General features: G+C 43.7%; 1 protein-coding gene across 2 annotated transcripts in view; it reads left to right on the forward strand.

Moving 5' to 3' along the window:
* Positions 1–24,163, forward strand: part of LOC126282056 (lipase 3-like) — a 196,908-nt gene that overhangs the window by 145,701 nt on the left and 27,044 nt on the right. For both annotated transcript variants that reach the window (XM_049981493.1, XM_049981494.1), the window contains one exon: positions 22,329–22,413. In XM_049981493.1, coding sequence (XP_049837450.1) covers positions 22,329–22,413 — 85 coding nt within the window. The remainder of the gene's footprint in view (positions 1–22,328; positions 22,414–24,163) is intronic.

Genomic DNA, 24,163 nt, shown 5'->3' on the forward strand with positions numbered 1-24,163 from the left:
AATTCTTTAATTTTGTTAGGTGGTTCAACATTTTTCAATATAACAGTCGGAGATAGCATAGTGGATTCATTTGGTATGGAGTTAATTACATCCTGGAATCAGAGTATGTGTGTATCCCAATAATATGTCTTTTATGGCAGTACATTCTATACAGTTTACCAATTTCTTTCATCAATCGTTCACAAGGGTTCGAAGAAGCGTGATACTTTGATATATAGATCGGAGAAATGTTTCTAGCTCGTAACAAACGTGTTCATATCGCAGATCGAAATTGTGGTCCATTGTCGGAAATTACTTTCAATACATGCCCTACATGAAATAAAAAATGTTTTACAAATGCATTCGAAATAGATTTAGCAGTAGCTTTGCGCAACGGAGTGAAGGTAACAAATTTCGAAGTGAGTTCAACAGCGACAAAAGATGTAGCAAAAACCTCTATTAGTTCTGGGAATCGGTCCAAAAATGTCTACAGCGGGCATGTCTCAATTTAACAGGTACAATGGGATGTAACGGAGGAATATGTGAAGTCGTGTCTGATTTAGCTTTCTGGCAGATTTTACATGACGCTAAAACTCGTCGAATACGTTTCTCCATGTTGGCAAAATAACAGTTCTGTCTCAGTATAAGAAAACATTTTCTGGCTCCATAATGTGCGTAACTTAAATAAGTATACCAAATTAATTTGTTAACAAGCTCGTCAGGAATACATAATAACCAGTTGTTGCCGTCAGGGTGAGAGCGGCGGAACAGAATGTTATTGCGTACCATGTAATGGTTTCTAATGGTAACGTTATTCTTATCTTGCCAAAGGTGTTTAATTTCTTTCCACACGTTGTCTTTACTCTGCTCTTGTGCTATGTCTCGTAATGACGATGAAATGAAATTTTCAAATGCGACATGTTGAATATACATGACGCTAGAATTTGCTTGGCAGAAGTCGGTTGCGATGTCTTGCTGATTGTTGCAGAGAGAACGGGATAGCGCGTCTGCTACAATATTTTGTGTACCGGGAATGTGAAAAATTGTAAAATTAAATTCCTGTAAATAAAGTTTCCATCTGCTTAATCTGTCATGTGTAAATTTAGCGGAAAGTAAAAACTGGATAGCTCTATGGTCTGTGTAAACGGTAGTATGTCTTCCATAAAAAAAATGCCTAAATCGAGTAAATGCCCATACAACACATAATGTTTCAAGTTCTGTAACAGAGTAATTGCGTTCAGCAGGTGACAGAATGCGACTTGCAAAAGCGATGGTTTTAATTACTGTATTACCGTCTTCTTCAATTTCCTGAAAAATGTGTACGCCTAAAGCTGTGTTACAACTGTCAGTGGCAATGGAAAAATTTATAGTGAGATCTGGGTGTGATAAAAGTGGTGCGTTCAACAAAGCTTGTTTCAGACTGCGCTTGGCTATCCCAGGACCAAATAGTGTTTTTACCCGTCAGTTGGCATAATCTAGGGGTGTCTAAAGCAGAGTCATGAATAAATTTACGGAAAAAGTTAATTAACCCCAGAAAACTGCGTAGTTGTTTCTTCGTCGTTGGAACAATAATGTCACGTAAAGCTTGAAGTTTTTCCGGGTCAGGCGCTATGCCTTCTGCTGAAATGACATGTCCAAGAAATTTTATAGAAGTTTTGCCAAAGTGAGATTTGCTAAGAGTAACTGTCAGTCCTCGTGCACGAAAAGTTTGCAACAGTTGTTCCAGAATCAAATTGTGTTCAGACCAGTTAGCTTCTGCAATAAGAATGTCGTCTACATACGTTGTGATTCTGTCGGAAGTATAGTATTCAAACCGCGAATAAACGCTGCTGAAGAAATTGTTAAACCGAACGGTAATTTACAAAATTGATAGCAGTCACCAAAACAGAGAAATGCTGTGTACTTTCTGCAGTTCGGGTGGAGCTGAATTTGCCAAAATCCCGATTTAAAATCAAATGTGGAATAAATAACAGTACCATGAAATTTCTGTAGAAGTTCTTCTAGTGTTTGTGGGCGATCTGTTTCATTAATAATAATGTCATTGATGTGACGCGAATCAAGTACGAGGCGAAGTGATCCATTCTTTTTCTTAACAATATGGAGCGGGTTTATGTACGGACTAACTGCTGGTTCAATAATGCCTTGGTCAAGCATAGCTTGCAATTCTTTCTTAACCTGTTCTCTGTGAATATACGGAATGGGATAATGTTTGGCTTTAAATGTGTCGTGCTGTTTAACTTGAAATTCATACATGAAACCGGACATAGTACCAGGGATGTTGTCAAAAACTGGAGCTTGCTGCAAAAGAATTTTGCGTAGCTGCGTACGTTCGTCGTCTGTATTTGCACTGCTCTGTTCAACGTTATCCGAAATCATTTGTATAACGTCATAGTCAGCTTCGTCTGGTGTATTATAGTTGTGTACGAACGTATCTGTGAACAATGTGGAATGACAGTCTATGTTACGTGATGCAGAAATGACCTCTGTCCGATTAATTGTTTGTTCGTCTGCAGATAAAGAGTGCTGAAATTCTAATGCCAGTTGTACATTTTCATCCTTTAACATTAAATAGGAATTTTGAAAGTCAATAACTGCGTCGTGTTGTACCAAAAAATTCGTACGTAAATAACGTCTGTTGTCAATAAGGGAACAATCCAAAATTTTGAGTGGAACGTATGACTTGCAATACAAAATGATAAGTGTGCCTGTAATTTTACATCTACTACTTTACCAGATACTGCTCCTTTTACTTTAGCTTTACCTAATGGTAACGTAGGATAAGTATTCTCTTCGTTAAATTCGTTGAAAGTTTCCTCATTTATAACTGACATAGGTGATCCAGAGTCGATTACTGCCGAAAATGTGGATGATCCAATCTTTACTTCAATGACAGGGTGGGAAATGGTTTTTTCAATAACTGGTTTTTCATGCAAAAGAATGTCTCGGATGTCGTCAAAAGTAATAACATTCTCTTGAACAAGAGTCTGTGTATCAAAAGTATTGCTTACATCGCTGGAAGGTTCAACCTGTGCTGTATCTAGTCAAATTCTATCTGACGTGCTGTAATTTGCGGAAGGATGCTGTGGCATTTTCACTATTTGTACTGTTCTGTTATTTCTCCCTGAGGATAATATCTACTGTCTGGTTCATTCATGATAAACTGTTGTTGCGGATGATTCTGCTGCTGGTAAGACCTACTGTTACGCTGAAAACTGTGCTCATTACTTTTACGTCTGTCATAATAATCGTTGCTATACGGCGCATTGCGATATGAGTTGAAATGGTGTGTTTTCTGTACGTAGTGAATTCCTTGTTGCTGTGCGTTACTATTTGGTGGAGCCGACGCTATACGTGTAGGCGCCGAAACATTAAAGCTTGGTTGACCTTGCAGACTACATTGTTGGTTAGGTATGCCAACCGGCTGCTTTTGATGCTGTTGCGGTGAAAACCCTCTATTGTTCCCAAAATGTGTTTGCGATTGCTGATAATTTTGCATATACTGATGATTAAAATGTTGTCTGTTATAAAAATTACGCTGGTAGTTCTTGTCGTTTCGGGAGTGTCTAAAGATAACTGTCACTTTCAGGTAAAACTTGTCGTATCAGGTTTTCTTTACTCATTCATAGCACTAGATAGATCGATAATTGAAGAGTTTTTTCGATAGCTATAAAGGATAGTAAAAGAGAAGGCAGCAGTGCAGAAAACTAAAGATGAAATAGCACTACTACGTCTCGGGGCCCTGTGCACGCTATTCATCGAAGTGTAATGAATCCCTGAGGTCACTTACGCGCTGCAAATAATTTTTAGCTTCTGCATTACAGGCAATGCCGGTGAAAATTCAAAAGCAAATTGTTGTATCCAATCCAAAGGATGCATTTTTATTCTGTCATTTTTAAATACCTTAAATTTCCTAACGTACAGAAAGTGCTGTAATCAAAATTTTCGTCTCTGAATGTCTCAAGAGGTTCAGGACTGTATGATAATCTGTTTGTCTCTGTCTGTTCGGAATCCAAGTCATGTACTCTCTGTAAATTACCTAAATTATACTGGCTGTGTGAGTGTGGCAAATGTTCGGAATGTGGCGTATGCTGTGTCGTGTTAGAGGCTGAAATATTTTTCATTTCTGTCAATTTAAAACGTTCGTCAATTTGGCTGTTCTGTTTTTCAAATTTCTCATTGTAACAAAGTGCCGCGTCATCAATTGTCGTTAAATTAACAGAGGACACAATTGAATTTCTTTGCTCATCATTAGCATTAAAATCATTACTAGTGATCGGTACGCACTGATTGTCTGTAACTGGAGGATTATCATCAAGACACTGAGTGTCGCTAGTATTATCAGTCAAATTATTAAAGTCGGCTTTTTCACTCATTACGACTCGCGATGTACTGTTAGCAGTTTTTCGCGGCATTTTCACAACTCAAAGTTAAGCACAAAATCAAACAAAGACAAAGCAAAAATGGAAATAATACAGTTACAACAAAGAGCAATAAATTGCCGATGATCTGTGAAAGAAAAAGTGACAAATTAGTAAATACGTTGCGCCAGATGCAAACTACTTTTAATATTAAGTAAATAAGAGCAGATATATAGCTGACCACTTCTCAGAAATTCACAAAAATACGATCCTGCCCGGTTGTCGACAAGTGTAACCTCCCCACAAAATAAAATAATATGACCTCCCAACAAAATAAAATAATATGAATAATACTCTCATTTAGCGTAACTACCCAACAGTGAAAATATAATACAATGTGACAAACCTATAACCTTTCAATAATTGACAGTCAAGTTAATCTGGTAAATTTTGGACGTCAGCAATGCTGCGTCATGGCCCTGATACATCATTCTGAATAAACTGAAAAATCTTACCTTAATTAGATCGCCGGGTAACGCGTATATATCTGCTGCTATAAGAAATTTTCCCTGGCGCAGCTAAGTGCAATGCTGGCCGATAGATTTGTCTTATATAAAAGGGAAGAACTGATTTTTCTTTTCAGTAATCGGGATGGCCAAAGATTGGAGAAATTAGTGAATTCTTTAAATTGAGATGAATGTCAAAAGTTACTTTTTATGAGAGAGATTATTATTAACAGATTTTTTTAAACATTTACATGGGACTTGATGTAACAATACTACATATGCGCGAGGCTGCTTTTACCTTATCCTACAACGCTCAGGCTCCGCCATCGCTGCACACGACCGGCCCAGCCAACACGATACACCAGACTGCTCGCTAGCAACTACTTACTCCTACTGCTACGCAGTTCTTACTGCAGTCAATACTGCTCTTTGGTCTCAGATGCTCTTCTGGCTTACATATCGCAGGCATCGCGTGAGCAATACATCAAAATTACATCAGCTCGAGTGCGCTAGCAACAAATTCTTTAATTACGGACCTCTTACAACCTCTTGTTCTCATTGACGGCACATTGAACAGTGGACGCTACATTTCAGATGTGTTACCACCCGTGGCTCCACCCTTCATTCGATCCCTGAGAAACACTACATTTCAGCAAGATAATGCACGACCGTAAATTGCAGGTCCTGTACGGGCCTTTGTGGATACAGAAAATGTTCGACTGCCGCCCTGGGCAGCACATTCTCCAGATCTCTCACCAATTGAAAACGTCTGGTCAGTGGTGGCCGAGCAATTGGCTCGTCACAATACACCAATCACTACTCTTGATGAACTGTGGTATCGTGTTGAAGCTGCTTGGGTAGCTGTACCTGTACACGCTATCCAAACTCTGTTTGACTCAATGCCCAGGCGTATCAAGGCCGTTATTACGGCCAGAGGGGGTTGTTCTGGGTACTGATTTCTCAGAATCTATGCATCCAAATTGCGTGAAAAAGTAATCACATGTCAGTTCTCGTATAATGTATTTGTCCAATGAATACCCGTTTATCATTTGCATTTATTTTGGTGTAGCAATTTTAATGGCCAGTAGTGTATTTATTTTATTTTGTTTTTGTCAAACTAAAAATTCTGTGGGTGAAGCACACGTACAAGATTATGTATGTGGGTGCTTGAGCCCCGCCGCACCTACGTAGTCGGCGCGCATAGATGGGGTCCGTGGAATACCACAATATTGCCTTTCAGATCATCACGGAACCACCGCTACACCTTACTCTCGGGACATTGTAAACTGTGTGAAACTAAACTCATTCGAAAGAATTACTTTTTTCCATTGCTCCGTAGTCCAGGTTTCATGTCTACGGTACTAAGTTCTCCTCTTACGGTTGTGTGGTTTCCAGCTCGCCCTGCTATTATGCAGCTCCCTCCGAGATGTTTTGGTGCTGACAGAGTCCGCTAGTGCGGCACTGAGTTCTGAAGTGATTTTTGCAGCTGTTCCATCTTATTTTTAGTCACAATTCTCTTTACTGTTTGTCTGTCACTATCACTCAATTCACACTTTCGTCCGCGTTGTGACTTAGCAGACGATGTTTTCCTACTTTCTCGATACATGAAGCATAAATCTTCGATACGGTGCCTCTTGAAACACCAAACTCTTCGGTTCACTTAATTATGGAAGCACACAACATACGAACACAACAATTTGCCCACGTTCGGATTCACTTAGCTACGACATAATGAACTCCCAGCTACACAGAACACTGCCCTGGTCACGATAGGTGTCGCTCATGGTATAATACACTCCTGGAAATGGAAAAAAGAACACATTGACACCGGTGTGTCAGACCCACCATACTTGCTCCGGACACTGCGAGAGGGCTGTACAAGCAATGATCACACGCACGGCACAGCGGACACACCAGGAACCGCGGTGTTGGCCGTCGAATGGCGCTAGCTGCGCAGCATTTGTGCACCGCCGCCGTCAGTGTCAGCCAGTTTGCCGTGGCATACGGAGCTCCATCGCAGTCTTTAACACTGGTAGCATGCCGCGACAGCGTGGACGTGAACCGTATGTGCAGTTGACGGACTTTGAGCGAGGGCGTATAGTGGGCATGCGGGAGGCCGGATGGACGTACCGCCGAATTGCTCAACACGTGGGGCGTGAGGTCTCCACAGTACATCGATGTTGTCGCCAGTGGTCGGCGGAAGGTGCACGTGCCCGTCGACCTGGGATCGGACCGCAGCGACGCACGGATGCACGCCAAGACCGTAGGATACTACGCAGTGCCGTAGGGGACCGCACCGCCACTTCCCAGCAAATTAGGGACACTGTTGCTCCTGGGGTATCGGCGAGAACCATTCGCAACCGTCTCCACGAAGCTGGGCTACGGTCCCGCACACTGTTAGGCCGTCTTCCGCTCACGCCCCAACATCGTGCAGCCCGCCTCCAGTGGTGCCGCGACAGGCGTGAATGGAGGGACGAATGGAGACGTGTCGTCTTCAGCGATGAGAGTCGCTTCTGCCTTGGTGCCAATGATGGTCGTATGCGTGTTTGGCGCCGTGCAGGTGAGCACCACAATCAGGAGTGCATACGACCGAGGCACACAGGGCCAACACCCGGCATCATGGTGTGGGGAGCGATCTCCTACACTGGCCGTACACCTCTGGTGATCGTCCAGGGGACACTGAATAGTGCACGGTACATCCAAACCGTCATCGAACCCATCGTTCTACCATTCCTAGACCGGCAAGGGAACTTGGTGTTCCAACAGGACAATGCACGTCCGCATGTATCCCGTGCCACCCAACGTGCTCTAGAAGGTGTAAGTCAACTACCCTGGCCAGCAAGATCTCCGGATCTGTCCCCCATTGAGCATGTTTGGGACTGGATGAAGCGTCGTCTCACGCGGTCTGCACGTCCAGCACGAACGCTGTTCCAACTGAGGCGCCAGGTGGAAATGGCATGGCAAGCCGTTCTACAGGACTACATCCAGCATCTCTACGATCGTCTCCATGGGAGAATAGCAGCCTGCATTGCTGCGAAAGGTGGATATACACTGTACTAGTGCCGACATTGTGCATGCTCTGTTGCCTGTGTCTATGTGCCTGTGGTTCTGTCAGTGTGATCATGTGATGTATCTGACCCCAGGAATGTGTCAATAAAGTTTCCCCTTCCTGTGACAATGAATTCACGGTGTTCTTATTTCAATTTCCAGGAGTGTACAACAGTGCAACTTGCAGGCTTGGCTAGCATCTGGATTTATGTTCTAGCATGCCTTTCTCGCAGTGTCTCCGTATTTTTGTCCAACTCCTGTGTGTGTAATTGTCCCGTCGACTTCTGAGTTGCCGGCCGAAGTGGCCGAGCAGTTCTAGGCGCTACAATCTGGAATTGCGCGATCACTACGGTCGCAGGTTCGAATCCTGCCTTGGGCATGGTGTGTGTGATGACCTTAGGTTAGTTAGGTTTAAGTAATTCTAAGTTCTAGGGGACTGATGACCTCAGAAGTTAAGTCCCATAGTGCTAAGAGCCATTTGACTTCTGAGATCGTTTCCTAGTTATTACCGCTGTGGTTCAGCCCTTGTTAACAGCGTCTACTGTAAAGGTACAGAAAGTTCAACTGATACCCTTTGTAGATGTCCTGGCTACGAGGAATGATGAGAGCCTGTACCACAGCATGTGTCGAAAACTCACAAACAGGGATCGATAGCTGCACAAATTTTCAAATCACACCAGAACAGGAAGTATCAAGTACGGCCTCCCTGGCGTGCGTCCGCAAGGTGACTGACAGAATATGCCGTATATGTCAACATGTGACCACCTAATCCTCAACAAATTTGAAATTACAATTTTATTCGCTCTATTCCGAAAGGGGTTTCTTTCTCGGGGATGTACATGAGCGTCCATATGATAGTTTCTACTAAGGAGGGGGAAATATGGGGCATGGAGTATTTTTTTAATATTTTGGGAGACGCATGACGACTAGTAAGCAGCCATTAAGAAGGTCATGTTACACACCCGCGTAATGCCAAATTTTCAATCTTTTCTCGAAAAAATAAAGAGCTGGAGGAGAGGGGGGAGGGGAGGGTGCCCCTCCCCCCCCCCCCCCAACCCCTTCCCCACAGGTGAGAGCGCCCTTGGGGATGTATGCAAGTTGTGTCTTTTATGTATTTGTTGAGTGTGGTTGGGCCGGCCGGTGTGTTAGTTAGGTTTAAGTAGTGCTAGGGGACTGATGACCTCAGATGTTAAGTCCCATAGTGCTCAGAGCCACTTGAGTGTGGTTGAGTGTAATGGATGTGTGTGTTTAGTGTTGGATGATGATGATGATGACGATGACAGAAGGGAGAGGGCTGATGATAATGTTTGGTTTGTGGGGCGCTCAACTGGGCGGTCATCAGCGCCCGTACAAAGTCGCAATTCCTCCACAGTCCATTTTTTTCACAATACAATCTACACGCTGTCACAAATGATGAAGATGATGAAATGATAAGGACAATACAAACATTCAGTTCCCGGGCAGAGAAAATCCCCAACCCGGCCGGAAATCGAACGCGGGACCCCATGATCCAGAGGCAGCAACGCTAGCCACTAAACCACGACTTTCAGGCGAAGGGAGAGGGTGAAATCCCAATCCTTTTATATAGCACCAAGGGTAGCGACGGGCTCAGCGTCCCCATTCGACAGACTAATCACCATCCACAATGTCAAATGCCATCAACTCATGGGACACTGTGGAGAAGTATTGAATTAAATATATGTCATTGACTCGGAGTCTTGTGCCACCACCTGTGCCGTGGGCCTTTAACTACTCAAATTAAACTCGGAAAATGAGTACAGGGTGACATTTATTAAAACATTAATATCACATTTATCTAGTACGTTACCAAAATCTTCATGAGAAAATCTTCACAGAAAAGATAAGACGATTAGGTTCCGGAGCAGGAACATCTTACGAGCAATAAGCCGTTACAGAATGAAGAAATTTCATTGTGCTTCATTGTCTCTTAAATTCGAAAGCAAGAGCACACGGTTTCCTTAACACTTATTTCCAGTCATACAAGTTATCCGATATTTTGCAGTGATAATAACAAACCTGTAATACTAACGGGACGTATATAACTCCGTCGTTATATATCCACACCTCTATATCATAATTTTCTACAGAGGGCCCCTGCACTCTTATTTGAAGATTTTCACTTAATATCAGTAAGAGCATTACTAAAATTTGAAGCCAACAATAGTATTACTAGAATCTAAAATTACAATCTAATTTATTAATTAATAAATTTCAAGCACATTAATATAGGACATAAGCATCATCAAGATACAAAACAAACATTTATATAACTAGTAAACATCGGGAAAGTGGCTCTTACACATGCATGTTTTGTCATCAGCGTGGTACATTTCCACTCATCTAACCGCCGTTACTTGTTCGAGCATTTCTGTTTACTGTCCACACAGATAACAGGTTACCATACGTATGATTCATCTGAAACGGAGGCATTAAACGATACAGTTCCTGATGCCCAGAAAGATACAGAAAAATCACGCGAGCTCCGATGACACTGTTAGTACTCCACGTGAAAATGATTTGATACCAAAAATACGTCGTAGTCCAGTCTCCACATCACCGTACTATGGACTTTAGAGTCGCACCACAGCATACGCACTAACCCGATACGCAAACAATGACCAATAACGTCTGTTCCGGCCTGTCGAAGTGGCCGAGCAGTTCTAGGCGCTTCAGTCTGGAAACACGCGATCGCTACGGTCGCAGGTTCGGATCCTGCCTCGGGCATGGATGTTTGTGATGTCCTTAGGTTAGTTAGGTTTAAGTAGTTCTAAGTTCTAGGGGACTGATGACCTCAGAAGTTAAGTCCCATAGTGCTCAGAGCCACTTGAACCACATCTGTTACGTTACATGAGTTCTATAATGCTTAGGGGGCTACAAAGTGAAGACAAGCTAAATCGTCCATGAGTCTGGTAAAACAAGTGAGAACAAGCAATGAATAATGCCAGTTCAGAGCACCAAATTCCCTTCCATGCGTAATTACTCAGGTAGCCTCCCACATAACAGTTCCCTGACTCGGCCCATCCGTATTACAGAACAGGTAACTGCTCCCATCTACCACGTCCCATGAAAAGCAGCGTACCAACATGTCCATGCTACGTGGGCCTCGTTCACCTCCGAGAGGCAGTGACCCAATGTCTCCACAGTAATCACTCCAAATTTCCACATGAGTCACAGGACACCGACGGCCGCAGCCGCAGTTGTTACACACACTTCCGTTACGTCCTGTCCCACGTGCAGCCCGCACTTACTTACACTACTGGCCATTAAAATTGCTACAACACGAAGATGACGTGTAACAGACGCGAAATTTAACCGACAGGAAGAAGAGGCTGTGATATGCAAATGATTAGCTTTGCAGAGCATTCACACAAGGTTGGTGCCATGGCGACACCAACAACGTGCTGACATGAGGAAAGCTTTCAGCCGATTTCTCATACACAAACAGCAGTTGACCGGCGTTGCCTGGTGGAACGTTGTTGTGATGCCTCGTTTAAGGAGGAGAAATGCGTATCATCACGTTTCCGACTTTGATAAAGGTCGGATTGTAGCCTATCGCGATTGCGGTTTATCGTATCGCGACATTGCTGCTCGCGTTGGTCGAGATTCAATTACTGTTAGCAGAGTATGGAATCGGTGGTTTCAGGAGGGTAATACGGAGCGCCGTGCTAGATCCCAATGGCTTCGTATCACTAGCAGTATAGATGACAGGCATCTTACCCGCATGGCTGTAGCGGATCGTGCAGCCACGTCTCGATCCCTGCGTCAACAGATGGGGACGTTTGCAAGACAACAACCATGTGCACGAACAGTTCGACGACGAGTGCAGCAGCACGTACTATCAGCTCGGAGACCATGACTTGACGCTGCATCACAGACAGGAGCGCCTGCGATGGTGTACTCAACGACAAACCTGGGTGCACGAATGGCAAAACGTCATTTTTTCGAATGAATACAGGTTGTGTTTACAGCATCATGATGGTCGCATCCGTGTTTGGCGAGATCGCGGTGAACGCACAGCGGAAGCGTGTATTCGTCATCGCCATACTGGCGTATCACCCTGCGTGATGGTATGGGGTGCCACGGGTTACACGTCTCGGTCACCTCTTGTTCGCATTGACGGCACTTTGGACAGTGGACGTTACCTTTCAGATGTGTTACCACCCGTGGCTCTACCCCTCATTCGATTCCTGCGAAACCCTACATTTCAGCAGGATAATGCACGACCGCATGTTGCAGGTCCTGTAAGGGCCTTTGTGGATACAGAATATGTTCGACTGCTGCCCTGGCCTTAGAAAAATACTTAATATCAACAACTTGCACTTATTAAAGGTATAAGCTCCCCAAAAAAGTGTTTACTTTTTGGAAGTCAAAGGTAGAAGCTAATAGGTTCGAACTGTTTTCATTTAATGTTTCTCGCAGTGTTGAAAAATCGTTTCTCGAGAAAAACTTTTTAAAGTTTAGGAAAACATTTATATATGTGTTATTAGTTTAATTTGCATGAAAACTACTTGTTGCTGAACACAAATCTGAAATTATATTTTCAAAATTCAAAATGGCAAACCAATATGGTGGACCAAAAACTACTATTTGACCAACTTTGACCAACATTTGGCCAAAATTTGACCAAAAAAAGGGTTTTCTTTACTTACGTTTATTCTGCAGTCCCGGGACCCTTTCTCTAACTTGAATTGTTCGTGGAGAGCAATTCCCTGTTTCTTGTTAGCGCGAAAAGCAGATCCGGCTGACCTCGATATGCTGCGTTCGGCACCCTGCATACGTTGTTCGTCAGATTTTTCTGGCGAATGTGTTTGCGTGCATACTGCAGTATAAATCATTTTGTGGACGTGCGTCACGGCACGACCAGTTTTCCACTTGAGCCGGGTGTCTCCGGTTGAGAGCGCCCCACGGAGGCCGTGACACTGCTTCGAACAACGGGCAGTAGCAACTTTTGTATAGCACGGACTAAAAAACCTTTTCGCCCCAACATTCCAGGCGCATGCAATAAACATAAAAAATGAAATTTATGACGATTTTGAATGAGATCCTGGCCTTAAGTACTTGTTTCCTTTTGAAGCGGAATACTCTGGTAACCAATTGTTTCGGTCAAATAGAGCCACCGGCAACAATTAAATATTATACTGTGTCTTGGTGGTCATTGTTCGTGGTCAGTGTTTAATCGTCGTAAACGGAGCACAATATGGAGTCTACGCAAAAACCAGTGGGTGCTTTAGCTGCACCTAGCTGACTTTTGCTGGATACACGAAGCGCGCACAACCAAAAACCAATGCAAAACAAATTAATGAAAATAATAATAAAAAAACGTACCAGCGCAGAACTCTCACGGGGTTCGCGCCACTCGCTCATCATTCATTCCGCACGAAACACGCAACCGAAAAAGAAGAAAGCAAAAGAATGTAACAGCGAAATATGCTCTGAGAGAAGAAAAAAAAACAATATATAATTCCGTAAAATATGTGCCTCTGTACGTGTCTGTGTATGCGAATTCAGAGATAACAATTCCTGCATAACATCACGTACTGAAAATCACGATGAAACATAAAAACATATTTTTGCATACAAAGTAATTTGCTCTTGATGAAAGCTGTTTTTATTTTTGCATTGTGGTTTCGACGACTCTACGATTCTTTGCTTTCCCAGACGTTAATTGGAGTACTGCACAGTTTCTGTATAGGTCACTAAATAAGCAGCCACCAGTTGATAAACCAATGACTGTCATGATAGCTTTATTTGTTATATACTATCTTTATACGTCTAATCTCTAAGATATTCATGACAATGACAATCTGATGACGTATTCCACCCGAATCGTGTCAAATACAGTCACCTGCTGGCCTCTTATTTAGTTCAATTGGTTCAAATGGTTCTGAGCACTATGGGACTTAACATCTGTGGTCATCAGTCCCCTAGAATTTAGAACTACTTAATCCTAACTAACCTAAGGACGTCACACACTTCCATGACCGAGGCAGGATTCGAACTTGCGACCGTATTGGTCACGCGGTTCCTGCCTGTGCGCCTAGAACCGCACGGCCACACCGGACGGCTCTTATTTAGTAACCAGTACAGCAGTTGTGCAGTACTATTGATTTGCATGACTTTATGTCACAATTACAAGTACCCAAACGTGATTTATTTGCTCACCTCTGTGTGTCTCACTATGACGATCCGGTAAATTGACGATCATTCTAATTATGAACGGGTATTTTTTATAAATTTACCAGCGACTAATAAAGATTCAAATATGTTATTTATCTGTACTGTTCCATTCAAGGGCAGTGCATTTTTCCATTGAATAGGCAGCTTTTACTTCCATTCACAAGAAGAAAGAGTCACTGAATGTTTTTCCACGCAACGACCTAGTTGGGACACCCAACATGGGAAGTCACATGGTGATACATCGGAACTCCAAATATGAAGTCCTTACGACTCTGATGATAGCAGGTATGAAATACAGGGATAGAAATTTTATCAAAAACTGTACAGGACCAAGACTGCAGTTCTCAGAGTCGAAATCCGTGAAAGGAAAAAAAAAAATAGAAAGGGAGTAAGACACAGTTGTTGTCCACCCCCCTGTATAATACAACGTGTCAGTATTTAGGGATATGATAGGAACGATCATTAGAAGCAAAAACGTCCAGTAAACATAGGCTCCAAAGTGCATACCTTTGGAGCTTAGAGCTATGAGGTTCTCTTGTTCAGTTTCACAGTAGCAAATATACACAATTTTTCAATTGAAGACATAAAAGTCTGAAAATGAGTTAGTGTTTTTTTTTTTTTACTTACTATCTACCTGCATGTTTTAATTTGACGTTGATACCACATCGGAATATTTTATGATCTGGAGATGGCAGTAGCCGAAACCGGTCAGTGAAACGGAAAAAAAATTATGTTGTGAAGACGGGCCTTTAAAATAAAGAATGTACACAAATGATCATAGCTCTTAAGGTATGCGTGTTATAGACCATGTTTACTGGTTTTTGTCTTGCTTTGGTCCATACTGCCACCTCCCATAACATGGAAGGCAAAGAGCTTGCAGTAGAAAAGAGTTGTGTCTCTGTATAGAAGTTGAAGAAGTACTCATTGCTCTTATGGTATGCATTCGCTTCGAATCATCATTCCAGTCCTGTGCGTGAATATTGACCATTCCTCCAGGGACAGCCTATGTAGTAGGTAAACTGAGCAGGTAGTGAAGAAAACTAAGGAATAATTTGGATAAGAAATTAAGGTCAAGAAAGAAGAAAGAAAACCTTTTATGTTTTCCGATGGCATAGTTATCCTGTTAGAGATGGCAAAGAATTTAATTGATCAACTGAATGGCATATAATGTGTCTTTAAAAATGATCATCTGATGATCGTTGGAAAAAGTAAAGCCAAGGTAATGGAGATCACTCCAATGCTGATGAAATGAGACGCTGAAAGTAATACGTAATGCATGAGTTCTCCTTTCTGACCAGCAAATAACTGACGAGGACGGAAACAGAGAATATTTAAAATACGGACTGGCAAAACGAAGAAAACATTTCTAAAAATTTGAGATCTAATATAAATTTAAGTAATAGGAAGTTTTTTTGTGAACGCACTTACTTTGTATGGAAATTAAACTTGACGGTAAACAGGACGGACAAGAAGAGAGCAGAAGCTCTTGATATATGATGCTGACGATTAGACGGGTAGATCGCCTAACTAATGAAAATTTCTGAATCTAAATGGGAAAAAAGGAATTCATGTCGCAACTTAGCGAAAACATGGGACCTATGTTGGTGTGATGAATGCCATCTTGCTCCAAATGTAGAAAAATGTAAGTTAACGCAGTAGAGTAACAAAGACAATCCTATGACGTTCGAATACAGCATTAGTACTGTCGTGTTTGACACGATCACATCAACCGAATATCTACGCGTAACGTTGCAAAGCGAGATGAAATGAAACTGTCATGCCATGTTGGTAGCAGGGAAGGCGAATGATCGGCTTCATTTTATTGGGAGAATTTTGTAAAAGTGTAGATCATCTGTAAATGGGATGGTGTACAGAATTCTAGTACGACCCATTCATGAGTCCTGCTCGAGTGATTGGGATCCTCACCAGTTCTGATTAGAAGAAGACATCGAAGCAGTTCAGAGGTGTCCTGCTAGAGTTGTTATCGGTAGGTTCATTGCACCCATGGTCTAACGTCTTTGATTCTTAATCAAAACATCTTCGAGCCCCAGTTCGAATCCCGCCGGTGCTTAAATTTTGATTAAAAATCAGTGTTGGCGGCCGAAGACTTCCGGCATAAGAAGTTACCCTCTCTCTGCCAACGGCATTGTCAAAGAGGACGGAGGAGCGGACAGAGGTTCAGGGCACACTCTTGTCCTAGGGGTAGGAAACTGTCCCTAAAGACGCAAGAATCAGCAATGATCAACGGCATAAGGATGTAGAAAGCAATGGAAACCAATGCATTGAAGAAGACACGTAACGTGTATCCACAGGACATGTGGTCATGATGATCCCTCCATTGGCAAAAGATTCCAGAGTAGTCCCCCATTCAGATCTCCGGAAAGGACTGCCAAGGGGGAGGTTACCATGAGAAAAAGAATGAATAATCAACTAATGGATAACGTTCTACGAGACGGGGCGTGGAATGTCAGAAGCCTGAACGTGGTAGGGAAACCAGAAAACCTAAAAAGGGAAATGCAAAGGCTCAATCTAGATATAATAGGATTCAGTGAAGTGAAGTAGAAAGAAGACAAGGATTTCTGGTCAGATGAGTATAGGGTAATATCAACAGCAGCAGAAAATGGTATAAGGGGAGTAAGATTCGTTATAAATAGGAAGATAGGGCAGAGAGTGTGTTACTGTGAACAGTTCAGTGACAGGGTTGTTCTTTTCAGAATCGACAGCAAACCAACACCAACGACAGTTTGGGTATAAATGCCGACGTTGCAAGCTGAAGATGAAGAGACAGAGAAACTGTATGAGGATATTGAAAGGGTATTACAGTATGTAAAGGGATATGAAAATCTAATAGTCATGGAGGACTGGAATGGATATGTAGGGGAAGGAGTAGAAGAAAAGGTTACAGGAGAATATGGGCTTGGACAAGGAATGGGAGACGAGAAAGACTAATTGAGTTTTGTAACGAGTTTCAGCTAGTAATAGCGAATGTTCAAGAATCACAAGAGGGGGTTACCTGGAAAAGGCCGGGAGTTACACGAAGATTTCAGTTAGATTGCATCATGGTCAGGCAGAGATCCCGAAATCAGATACTGGATTGTAAGGTGTACTCATGAGCAGAAACAGACTCAGATGACAATATAGTGATGATGAAAGGTAGGCCGAAGATTAAGAAGGAAGAATCAATACGCAAAGAAGTGGGATACGGAGGTACTAGGGAATGACGAGATACGGTTGAAGTTCTCTAAGGCTATAGATACAGCAATAAGGAATAGCTCAGTAGGCATTACAGTTGAAGAGGAATGGACATCTCTAAAAAGGGCCGTCACAGACGTTGGGAAGTAAAACATGGGTACAAAGATAGTAACTACGAATAAACCGTGGGTGACAGAAGAAATGCTTCAATTGATCGCTGAAAGGGAGAAGTACAAAAATATTCCGGGAAAATCAGGAATACAGAAATACAAGTCACTGAGGAATGAAATAAATAGGAAGTGCAGAGAAGCTAAGACGAAATGGCTGCAGGAAAAATGGGAAGACTTCGAAAAAGAAATGATTGTCGGAAGGACAGTCTCAGCATACAGGAACGTCAAGACAACTTCGGTGACATTAAAAGCAAGGGTTATAACATTAAGAGTGCAACGGGAATTCCACTGTTAAATGCAGCGGAGAGAGCGGATAGGTGGAAAGAATATATTGAAAGCCTCTATAAGGGGGAAGATTTGTCTGATGTGAAAGAAGAAAAAACAGGAGTCGATTTAGGAGAGACAGGGGATCCAGTATGAGAATCAAAATTTAAAAGAGCTTTGGAAGACTTAAGATCAAATAACGCAGAAGGGACAGGTCCAGCAGAACTTCTACAATCATTGGGGGAAGTGGCAGCAAAACGGCTATTCAGGTTGGTGTGTAGAATGTATGAGTCTGGCGACATTACGTCTGACTTTCGGAAAAGCATCATCCACACAATTCCGAAGACGGCAAGAGCTGACAAGTGCGAGGATCATTGCACAGTCAGCTTAACAGCTCCTGCATCCCAGTTGCTTACAAGATAATATACAGAAGAATGGAAAACAAAATTGAGGATGCGCTAGATGACGGTCAGTTTAGGTTTAGGAACGGTAAAGGCACGAGAGAAGCAATTCTGACGTTGCGGTTAATAATGGAAGCAAGACTAACGAAAAATCGAGACATTTTCATAGGATTTGGCGACCTGGAAAAAGCGTTCGACAATGTAAATTGTTGCAAGATACTCGACATTCTAAAAAAAGTAGGGGTATAGCTATGTGCCGGACAGCCATCATGTTGGAAGTACATAGCCATTCTGTCATGCAGTGAAACATCTTGTAGTAATACCGGTAGAACATTACGTAGGAAATCAGCATACATTGCACCATTTAGATTGCCATCGATAAAATGGTGCCGGCCTTGGTGGCCGAGCGGTTCTAGGCACTTCAGTTGGGAACCGCACGACCGCTACGGTCGGAGGTTCGAATCAAATGGTTCAAATGTCTCTGAGCACTATGCGACTTCTGAGGTCATCAGTCGCCTAGAACTAATTAAACCTAACTAACCTAAGGACATCACACACATCCATGCCCGAGGCAGGGTTCGAACCTGCGACCGTAGCGGTCGCTCGGTTCCAGACTGTAGCGCCTAGAACCGCATGGCCACTCCTGCCGTCGGTTGGAATCCTGCCTCGGGCATGGATGTGTGTGATGTCCTTAGGTTAGTTAGGTTTAAGTAGTTCTAAGTTGAAGGGGACTGATGACCTCAGCTGTTAAATCCCATAGTCCTCAGAGCCATTTGAACCATTTGAAAAGTATGCTGCACCACACGTTAACCCGCCAAAATTGCTGATGTTCCACTTGTCGCAGCCATCGTGGATTTTCCGTTGCCCAATAGTACATTTTATGCCGGTTTACGTTACCGCTGTAGGTGAATGACACTCCGTCGCTAAATCTGTCATCGTCCCGTAATTTCTCTTGTGCCCAGTGCAGAAATGTACACGACGTTCAAAGTCGTCGCCATGCAATTCCTGGTGCATATAAATATGGTACGGGTGCAATCGATGATGATGCAGCATTCTCAACACCGACGTGTTTGAGATTCCCGATTTTCGCGTAATTTGTCTGCTACTGATGTGCGTATTAGCCGCGACAGCAGCTAAAACACCTACTTGGGCATCATCATTTGCTGCAGGTCGTGGTTGACGTTTTACATGTGGCTCAACAGTTCCTGTTTGCTTAAATAACGTAACTATCCGGCGAACGGTCCGGACCCTTGGATGATGTCGCCTAGGATACCGAGCAGCATACATAGCACACGCACGTTGGGCATTTTGATCACAATAGCCATACAACAACACGATATCAACCTTTACCGCGATTGGTAAACGGTCCATTTTAAAATGTTTCGTGATACCACGTACTTACACGTTTGTGACTATTACAGCGCCATCTATCAGTGGTCCACCCAGTATAGTAAAGAGACGTTGAGTTGAGCAGTGAGATCTTTGATTGTGATCCGTCGACCACGTCGAATGAGAGTGTCCGCCCGCTCCAACATCGCAGGAGTCACGCGGGAGACTGGACCGGTTTGCACGACCTTGTTGCAAAGATAACAGACACCTCGCCCAATGACTCACCGTACTTTTGTTCACTGTCACGACTCCGTTGACATTATTCAAGCGTCTATGAATATATGCGATGCTTTGGTTTTCCGTCGAAACAAACTCAGTGATACCTCTGTGCTTGGAACGCACCTTCGTTACAGCTGCCATTTTGAAAGCTACGAATAGTGCTGCAACCTTTCGGAACTTCATAAATCTATAGGGGCTAAAGCCGGAATATTCCACGATGTCCCACAACAAATTTCAATCGAAACTCCTATAAGCAGCGATCAAAAACTTTCCATTTCAAGGTTATGGAGTCCGTAATCGGTATGCCAGTCAGGCAAAATTGCAGTGAGCATTAAGGCCATCGTCCTACCGACGTCCCAGGTGGAATATACCCACTCGATAAAAAAACACGTGCCCTGTTGCGTGAAAAAATCCACTACTGCCTGCTGCTTATCCTCGTCCGACGGGAATCGCTGAACCTCTAGAGCCTTTTTTGAGGAGTCGAAGGAGTGATAATAGCGTGGGAAGAGATCAGGGCTATAGGGTGGGTGCTCCATTGTCTCCCTCTTCAGTTGGCGTAACTTATGCGTTACGAGATTTGCTATATGGGGAAGTGCGTTCTCTTGAGGCAACGCTGCCCCTTGGCGCACCATTCCACAACGGTAATTTTCGACAGAGATTCTGCCCCATATGCTCTCTTCATTCTCCAATGGACATCTTTCGAAGTTTGTCCTTCCACACCCAAGAAAAGAATAAAAGCACGGTGGTCCGGATTGGAAGCATTTGGTAATAATTCATAGTTCACGTTTCCTCATTTACCGCAAGCATGTCGCAAAGACACTAATGTCAAACGAATCCCTTGCTTTCCAGTTGCGCTACACTGTACACTACTGGCCATTAAAATTGCTACACCACGAATATGACGTGTTACAGACGCGAAATTTAACCGACAGGTAGAAGATGCTGTCATATGGAAATGATTAGCTTTTCAGAGCATTCACACAAGGTTGGCGCCGGTGGCTACACCTACAAAGCGCTGGCATGAGGAAAGTTTCCAACCGATTTCTCATACACAAACAGCAGTTGACCGGCGTTGCCTGGTGAAACGTTGTTGTGATGCCTTGTGTAAAGAGGAGAAATGCGTACCGACTTTGATAAAGGTCGGATTGTAGCCTATCGCGATTGCGCTTTATCGTATCGCGACATTGCTGCTCGCGTTGGTCGAGATCCAATGACTGTTAGCAGAATATGGAATCGGTGCGTTCAGGAGGGTAATACGGAACTTCGTGCTGGATCCCAACGGCCTCGTATCACTAGCAGTCGAGATGACAGGTATCTTATCCTCATGGCTCTAACGGATCGTGCAGCCACGTCTTGAACTCTGAGTCAACATACAGCGACGTTTGCAAGACAACAACCATCTGCACGAACAGTTCGACGACGTTTGCAGCAGCATGGACTATCAGTTCGGAGACCACGGCTGCGGTTAACCTTGACGCTGCATCACTGACAGGAGAGCCTGCGATGGTGTAATCCCTGGCCCAGCGGTTCTAGGCGCTACAGTCTGGAACTGCGCGACCGTTACGGTCGCAGGATCGCTTCCTGCCTCGGGCATGGATGTGTGTGACGTCCTTACGTTAGTTAGGTTTAAATAGTTCTACGTTCTAGGGGACTGGTGACCTCAGCAGTTAAGTCCCATAGTGCTCAGAGTAATTTGAACCACTTTGATGGTGTACCCAACGACGAACCTGGGTGCACGAATGGCAAAACGTCATTTTCTCGGATGAATACAGGTTCTGTTTACAGCATCATGACGGTCATATCCGTGTTTGGTGACATCGCGGTGAACGCACATTGGAAGCGTGTGTTCGTCATCGCCTTACCTGCGTATCACCCGGCGTGATGGTATGGGGTTCCATTGGCTACACGTCTCGGTCACCTCTTGTTCGCATTGACAGCACTTTGAACAGTGGACGTTACATTACATTTCAGATGTGTTACGACCAGTGGCTCTACTCTTCATTCGATCCCTGCGAAACCCTACATTTCAGCAGGATAATGCATGACCGCATGTTGCAGGTCCTGTACAGGCCTTTCTGGATACAGGAAATGCTCAACTGCTGCTCTGGCCAGCACATTCTCCAGATCTCTCACCAATTGAAAACGTCTGGTCAATGGTGGCGGAGCAACTAGCTCGTCACAATACGCCAGTCACTACTCTTGATGAAATGTGGTATCGTGTTGAAGCTGCATGGGCAGCTGTACCTGTTCACACCATCCAAGCTCTGTTTGATTCAACGCCCAGGCGTATCAAGGCCGTTATTACGGCCAGAGTTGGTTGTTCTGGGTACTGATTTCTCAGGATCTATCCACCCTAACTGCGTGAAAATGTAATCACATGTCAGTTCTAATATAATACATTGGTCAATGAATACCCGTTTATCATCTGCATTTCTTCTTGGTGTAGCAATTTTAATGGCCAGTAGTGTGTATAAGCTGCAGCAACGAACTCAATTGGAAACTTATTGATCACACCTTGCACATTTAAGAGACAGGTGGAAGCTATAATTCTAATAGAGCGAGAGGCCCGCCACCCACTGACTTCGAGATCTGTTTCTGTTCCAGCTGACGATGGCGGTCTACCTGACGCACGTTTCTCAGGGCGGCTCACTCAGGCAGGCGGTCCACTATGCGCAGGAGATCCTCAGCGGTGAGTAGACCTAGGCTCTAGACGCTCCCAAACGGTCTCTTTGTTCCCTTCTTGTATGTAAGTAATTTGTTACCTCCAGAGAAATATCCCTGTCATCGTGAACATGGCAGCGTCGGATTTCTTGTACTACTGCAGGCTTCTCTGCCGAAACTTGCTGTATGAATATACTAGGATATGTGAGACGTTTACAGACAATTAACACTTAATTTCAGTAAACTGCCAGACGAAAAAAGTGCCGCATGCAGAAGGGGTGGCGAAAACGAAATGACTGGTTGGAAGGGTATGTGATGTTATTTGAGTGATTGTATATTAGGGCCAAATTCAAAAAAATAACTTGGTAGTGTCAGCACACGTATCAATATGGCAGTACACACCCATTGGTCTGGATGCATGCAGGTTGGGAAGGGTGTCGTAAAACCATTATATCGTTTTCTGAGGAATATTGGGCAACAACTGTTTTAACAGATCCTTGATATTTAGGATACTGCCACTACGACGGAGTTAACGTACGACCTGGTCCCACATATTACGTCCAACATAATTGATACATGGAATCTAAACTGAAAAAATGTTCATTCACACAATAATTCTGAATACGAACTCTTTTTATCGTTTAGCTAAATATAAACAACACAAAAAATTCTTTTTGAAGTGTCTTCCATGACTAACTAATTTACACCAAAGAAATTAAATACTTCTTCAGAAAATTTATTCTGGCAATCTACTTTCTAACACTGTAGTAAACAACACAGTCTTTCAAAACCTCAGTAACTGGGAAGCGAAAAATCAAGTCCCTTGCTGGACGATATAACTGGTGGAACAAAAGGTCTGACAAGCCACTGTGGAGCAACTTGTGGTGAACGCCAAGTCCATGCCTAGCACCAATAACGAAAAAGTTAATGTTTGTAGCTAAAATCACCAAAACGATGACAGAGTCCATACGCGCCGAGCTAGCAGAGTAAGGTCCCTGGGTCGACTTGGGGTCAAGTGGCGCCTGTCTCTGGACACATTAGTATACGTTATTTATACCATGGCCCTTCCTAGGAGACGCTGAGCAGTTGCTGGAACCCATCGTGGTCTACCTGTAATATATAGATTTGAAATCATGGGTCTTGGGGGGGGGGGGGGGAGGGGGGGCATATATGTCAAAATGGTTCATATGGCTCTGAGCACTATGAGACTTAACTAACCTAAGGACATCACACACATCCATGACTGCGGCAGGATTCGAACCTGCGACCGTAGAGGCAGCGCGGGTCCGGACTGAAGAGCCAAGAACCGCTCTGCCTTCGCGGCCGGCGCATATATGTCATGATGTGAGCGGAAGAAGTGTCAGGTGTCAATGAGGACTGCAATGGACACTAGTGCGACCTATTCTCGAGTGCTGCTCGAGTGTTTGGGATACGAACCAGGTCGAATTGAAAGAAGACATCGGAGTAACTCAGATTTGTTTGCCGTAGGTTCGATCAGTATGCAACTGTAACGGATATGCTTCGGGAATAGAGTGCTGCAACGCTCAATGTTTGACCGGTCACGGCTCGCCTGTTGACAGGAGGACCGAGCCGCTAATGTCCGGCCCCATACGACTCGGCTCGGTCACGGACTCTCCCCATGTCTGATGTCCGGATTCTGGACACGCTGATAACCGAGCATGACCGGTCACCGCTGACGTCTCACCTCGCCTCGCCCCCGGTCGCTGCACTGTACTGTGCAAATCCAACGCCTCTCTCTCTCTCTCTCTCTCTCTCTC

This window comes from Schistocerca gregaria, chromosome 7, assembly GCF_023897955.1.
Source record: "Schistocerca gregaria isolate iqSchGreg1 chromosome 7, iqSchGreg1.2, whole genome shotgun sequence".
Lineage (NCBI taxonomy): Eukaryota > Metazoa > Arthropoda > Insecta > Orthoptera > Acrididae > Schistocerca > Schistocerca gregaria.